Genomic DNA, 5,422 nt, shown 5'->3' with positions numbered 1-5,422 from the left:
CACCCGGTGGGCGTTCACCGTTATAGCCTAGGCCAACCAGTGAAGCGTTCACCCTGGACCACAGAATTCTACACTGTGAACAGAATTATGGAATTCTGTGCTGTGAACAAACGTTCTAGATCTAGACTACTGTTAGTAAAAGCGTGCAATTTTGTCTGTGGGCAGTGGAGAGAGAGATTTAGAGAGAGAGAGAGAGAGAGGAGTAGCGTGAGAACTTCCGGGCAAAACAAAATGAAATGGCAACCCGCATAGTTCGGCTCGATTCGGAAAGTTAAATAGCCGTAGCATCTTTGTAGACAACCAAATTAATTTACTTTTGTTTTTTAACATCATTGTTTAACTTTGTTTTGGCCAATTTGATCGTCCACTCCGATAGACAGTATTCAGAAAGAGACAGAGAGAGAGAGAGAGAGAGAGGGGAGGAGTAGATCTTGCGAGAACTTCCGGGCAAAATAAAATGACGACCCGCGTAGTTCGGCTCGATTCGAAAAGCGAAATAGCCATAGCATCTTAATCTTTGAAGACGATCAAATTAGCTTACTTTTGTGCTATGTACGTAATTTTTTCTTGGCTTTTATCAATTTGATCATCCACACCGATAGACAGTTCCAAAATGAGGAAAAACAGGTCTTATTTCACACCTGGTGAGAATAGCCTACGCTGGCAAGTCTCACCCGGGGTGAGAGGTAGATCGAATTTTTATTGGAAGTGGCTATTCTCACCCGGGGTGAGAATAGAAATACGATCGACCTCTCACCCCGGGTGAGACTTGCCACCGTAGGCTATTCTCACACGGTGAAACAAGACCTGTTTTTTCCTAATTTCGGAATACTTTCTATCGATGTGGATGATCAAATGGATAAAGGCAAAGAAAAGAGTACGACTACGTTATAGCACAAAAGTAAGCTAATTTTATCGACTACAGCTATGGCTATTTCACTTTTCGAATAGAGCCGAACTACGTGGGTCGCCATTTTGTTTTGCCCGGAAGTTCTCGCGCTACTCCTCTCTCTCCCTCTCTCTCTCTCTCCACTGCCCACAGACAAAATTGTACGCTTTTAGTAGGCTAACAGTAGTAATGGAACGTTTGTTCACGGCACAGAATTCTACAATTTTTCTGTTATATATCACAGTGTAGAATTCTGTGTTTTAGGGTGAACGCAAAATTGGTTGGCCTAGATCTAGGCTATAACGGTGAACGCGCACCGGGTGAGAATAGCCAAAAGACTCGCCTGCACTATTCTCACCCGGGGTGAGAATAGAGGTGGCCATTTTTATTCTCACCCCGGGTGAGAATAGCCACTTCCATGATTTATGTCTTTCTGTCTAGACCTAGACCTAGACCTAGGCCATAGATCTGTCTCTAGAAGAGCCTTGGTAGTGTACATCTATATGGCATAGTCTTCCTTGAGCCAAGAGGGACTTGAAACTTTTAGAAATCACAAGAGTTCCCCTACCGGGTCTTTATACTTTGTGACTTTGTTCTCAGTTACCGGGTCTGTATACACTCCCAAGTGCCAGTGGGAAACCTGGGACTGTGGGGTCTTCACCACCCTGAAATCCGCCAAACCAGTGATTCAACTGCCGACTTCCCAAGAGACGGACAACAAATGATTGGACTGGTCAGTTTCTGGTTTGATGGACACAGGGCCTTAGTCTATAAAATGTCATGTTATAAAAGCAGAGAGGGTAGATCTAAATCTAGATCTAGAAGCGAGGAAAGGAGGGGGGGGGGGGGGGGGGCTAAATCCTCTAGACTAAAGACTAGACTGCGGCACAGTCTTGGCTAGGCCTAGATCTATACTATCTCCAAGAACTTTGAAATCAACTCCTTAAAAAACTTAAGACATAAGGGACGCCAGTAGGAAGGCTATTAAAATAGCGTCTTACTTTAGCGTGTCAAGAGCAAGCAATAGTGTACATAATTATTGAAATCCATTTTGAGTATGAGCAAATTCGTCTGAGAGATCGTCGTGCTCCAAGACGGACCCACACTTGTGCAGTCTGAATCAGTCATTCAACAAGACACCATAATCAACGATCTTCAAAAAAAGGAAACTTTGTCGCAGAGAAATTTACACAATCGACTCTATCATGAATTAAAAAATTCAGAGGGCTTTGTCTTACCTGCAAAACGAATCCTCAAAAAGGATGTGTATTAGGCCTACGGTAGAATGCAGTCGATTTGCTCACCCGTTCTGACAACAGCATCCAGCAGTTGACCAAGCCCTTTTCGTCGATAATTCAGCGAATAATGAGCCTCGGTTTGGAAAAGCTATGAGAAGTGAGAAGTCTACTTCCTGTTAAGATTTTTTCTGATTGTCGCAAAATGTAAACAGGAAGTAACTAAGGCACTGATTTTGATTTCACCGTAGTCTGCAATGAAATGCGTCTTGCTCAAAAACATTATAGATGGTGAAATGGCTATTATAAACAGACAATATAAAGCTTGCTAACGTATCCGTATATATTGTTTCGGAAAGTGGACTTCCTGCAAACTCCAAGTGAGTCCAGGCCCGAAACTGCCGAAACAATCTTCGCTCAGAGTCAGAGTGAGACGCCGATCGGAGTCGGAGACATACTGATTCTAATTCTGATGATATGAAGACGAAGAGGCCTAGATCTACTTACTGAGACGAAATAGCCCACTCCATTTGTTTTAATCTCAAATCACTGGAACATGGCTGAAGCAATTGTGGATGTTTCTTGTGTGTCGAAGAGCCTAAACCACGCAAAAATGAAGTTTGAATTCTTTTGGAAGAAAGATTCTCCTTTCAGCCAGTTCCATGGTTGTCTTTTTGAAGTTGATGGTCAGAGATACACTTGTGCAGAGCAGTATATGATGCACCAGAAAGCAGGTGTGGTGCTATTTATTATATTAGTGGAAGAAGCAGGGTAGATCTAGATATCTAGATCTAGTGTTTGTTGACATTTTTAAAATTTGGAATTTATTCTAATTTATTATTGTCACTTCTGCATGCATACTTTCCTAGACAAGGGGTGCCTACAGTCAAAAATTCAAATCACATTATAAATCATGTAATAAGATCAATCTTCATTCCTCACACTCCATCTTTGGAGGACTCTACAACTGCATTGCATAAAGACTGTGAAGGCTTAGCCATCTAGGTTAAAAACTATAATTTAATCTATTATTATTATATTAAGTCAGGCATATACATGTATCATCAACATTAATTTAATTGATAAAAGGCGTAACCAGCGGTATATATATTATATTCTGCAGTTGTGAACTGTTTAGACGTTACAGTAATAATTAAGATGAGGACACACACTTTGAACTTAGTCATTCAATAACTCTCGGAGTTAAGTTGAAGACACACATTGTATTGTTTTTGGGCACTTTGAAAAAAGTTTAGAAGCATTATAATAAATGCATGATTTATAGGCAGTGTCAATTGACACAGATAGTAGCTCTGTGTCAATGGACGCCACGTCAACTGACACAGAGTGAAGGTAGAACTCGTTTGCTCTGAATTTTGTTATTTAGAGGCAAGTGATTTTGTTATTGACACAATGTGATTTTCTTATTGACGTAGAGTGATTTTCTTATTGACACACAAAGGTTTTTTGTTGTTTTTTTATACAGAGTGAGTTTAATGTTTTTAACACAGAGTGAATGTTTAATTTTGACATGAATTAAGGTTGTTATATATATAGAGGCCTACTTGACACTTTCTTCTATTGATTCAGGCTGAGTTAGTTATTGACTGAGTATTTCTCACCCAGTGACTCTGTAAGTGATGCAGTCTAGTGAGTGTTTACCTAACACAGAAGAGTTTGCTCAGCTTGTGTATCTATTACAAAGTGTGCTGCTACAACTACAAATTGTAACAAATACTTCAAGGTTTTTTTAGCCTGTTCATCCTACAGAGATGTTAGTGCTTTCTCTCTTTCAAGAAACCATGAAGCACATATATACTATCATGTGTGTTTGAGATTGCCTGGTCCATTTTTTGCTTCTTCTTACATCCACTACTACTTTCACTCTGTGTCAGTTGACACTACAATATTATATAATAGTAGACAGACACATTTTTCAGTTGTGATTTTTAAAAATATATATGTGTCCACTTAATTCTGGCTGAATTCACCTCCTTTTTTATCAATATTTAGAGAGAAAAAAAATAGCTAAGTTTGAAATAAAAGCTAGTGCATTTTTCTGGTATTTTAGTGTGCTTTGGAGACCATGAAATTGCTACACAGATTTTGAAAAGTATCAAGCCACCACAGATGAAAAGCCTTGGGCGAAAAGTCAAGAATTATGATGATGATGTGTGGGAGAAAAGGTGTTTCGAAGTTGTAAAGACTGGAAACCGGCATAAAGTAAGTATAATATAGACTGACGTTTTATTTTGCACTGCACTCGGGGTATTGTTCAAGGGAGGATGGTGGGTGTGTACGCAGTTTGTGTGTGTGTGCGTTTATGAAGTGTAATTGGACGACATCGATGGATATGGACGGCCTCTTTGGAGTTGCCTTGAATTTTGTTTAAAATTTTCTGCCGTCTCTTTTTTTTTCAATAAAATTCCACCTTTAGTTGTACATTATGAAAATCTTACTTTGAAGAGCAGAATTTTCTTTGCTTTGTTTTTCATGTCTGTTTCGGCTTTGAGTTCTGAAGGTATAGCATGTGATGAAATATTGCATGGAAACAAAATTTGAATGAGACCAATTTTCTAAGAGCTAAATTCAGTCATCAGTTATATCCAAATTCCCAGCACATTCTGTCCATGGAATGTACTGTCTCTGCCTAAGATCCCGCTGCTTATGGTCCCGGTTCGTCTAAGATCCCACTGTTTTGGAAAAACATATGTAGTATAGTAGTATGTAGTATAGGGTTTTACGGCGCTCGCAACTGCTAAGGTCATATGAGCGCTGGAAAAACATAATTTTTTCTATATTATATAAAAGTCACCTCTAAGGTCCGACTCTGACCCGCACTGAAGGAACTACATTCGGCTAAAATCCGGCTTTTCAGGTCATGATTTAGTTTGGGTTTTTTTCTTTCTTTTTAAGAAAAAAAAAGAATAAACCTGGGTGCGCTCAGCTGATCAACCAAGTAGCAAATATATGCCATCATTATACGGCCCGTCACATTCCATCAAACTGTGAACTCATGGACACTTACGTTTTCCAGACCATCTCTCTCGTCTTTGAGTTTTGCGCTCGAACTTCCTAGACAGACTGGCACCCATACTCTTGGACTGTCCGATCGCCTTTGCGTAATGTGGTCATCAGTTGGCAGTGAACCTGCCTTTCATTTTAAAAAAGAATTAGTGTTGACAGTGTGGTCACAACACAACGATTTATGATGCATTATCATTACATGAGCGGGGAACTCTGTCAGAGATGGGAAGCAATAAAATTTTGGTGGGGGCATTGCCTGGAACCTGCTGGT

General features: G+C 39.9%; 1 protein-coding gene and 1 non-coding gene across 3 annotated transcripts in view; one reads left to right on the top strand and one right to left on the bottom strand.

The window, feature by feature from the left end:
• The window catches only part of LOC101857814, an 18,477-nt gene extending 16,195 nt beyond the window's left edge, over positions 1–2,282 (bottom strand). Inside the window, exon 1 of the transcript XR_004858929.1 lies at positions 2,128–2,282. This is a non-coding gene — a transcript (uncharacterized LOC101857814). The remainder of the gene's footprint in view (positions 1–2,127) is intronic.
• Positions 2,283–2,327: 45 nt separating this feature from the next.
• LOC101858656 (N-glycosidase Npun_R5314) overlaps positions 2,328–5,422 on the top strand; it is a 6,747-nt gene continuing 3,652 nt past the window's right edge. Inside the window, exons 1-2 of one of the 2 annotated variants that reach the window (XM_035971525.1) lie at positions 2,328–2,858; positions 4,208–4,347. In XM_035971525.1, coding sequence (XP_035827418.1) covers positions 2,681–2,858; positions 4,208–4,347 — 318 coding nt within the window. In that variant the 5' untranslated portion in view covers positions 2,328–2,680. Of the gene's footprint in view, positions 2,859–4,195; positions 4,348–5,422 lie in introns of both variants that reach the window. The other variant, XM_005105104.3, reaches the window with a different exon arrangement.

The sequence above is a fragment of the Aplysia californica genome, unplaced genomic scaffold (genome assembly GCF_000002075.1).
Source record: "Aplysia californica isolate F4 #8 unplaced genomic scaffold, AplCal3.0 scaffold00452, whole genome shotgun sequence".
Classification (NCBI taxonomy): domain Eukaryota; kingdom Metazoa; phylum Mollusca; class Gastropoda; order Aplysiida; family Aplysiidae; genus Aplysia; species Aplysia californica.
The sequence above is the reverse complement of the archived record's forward strand: the minus strand, read 5'-3'. Positions and strand labels throughout refer to the sequence as shown.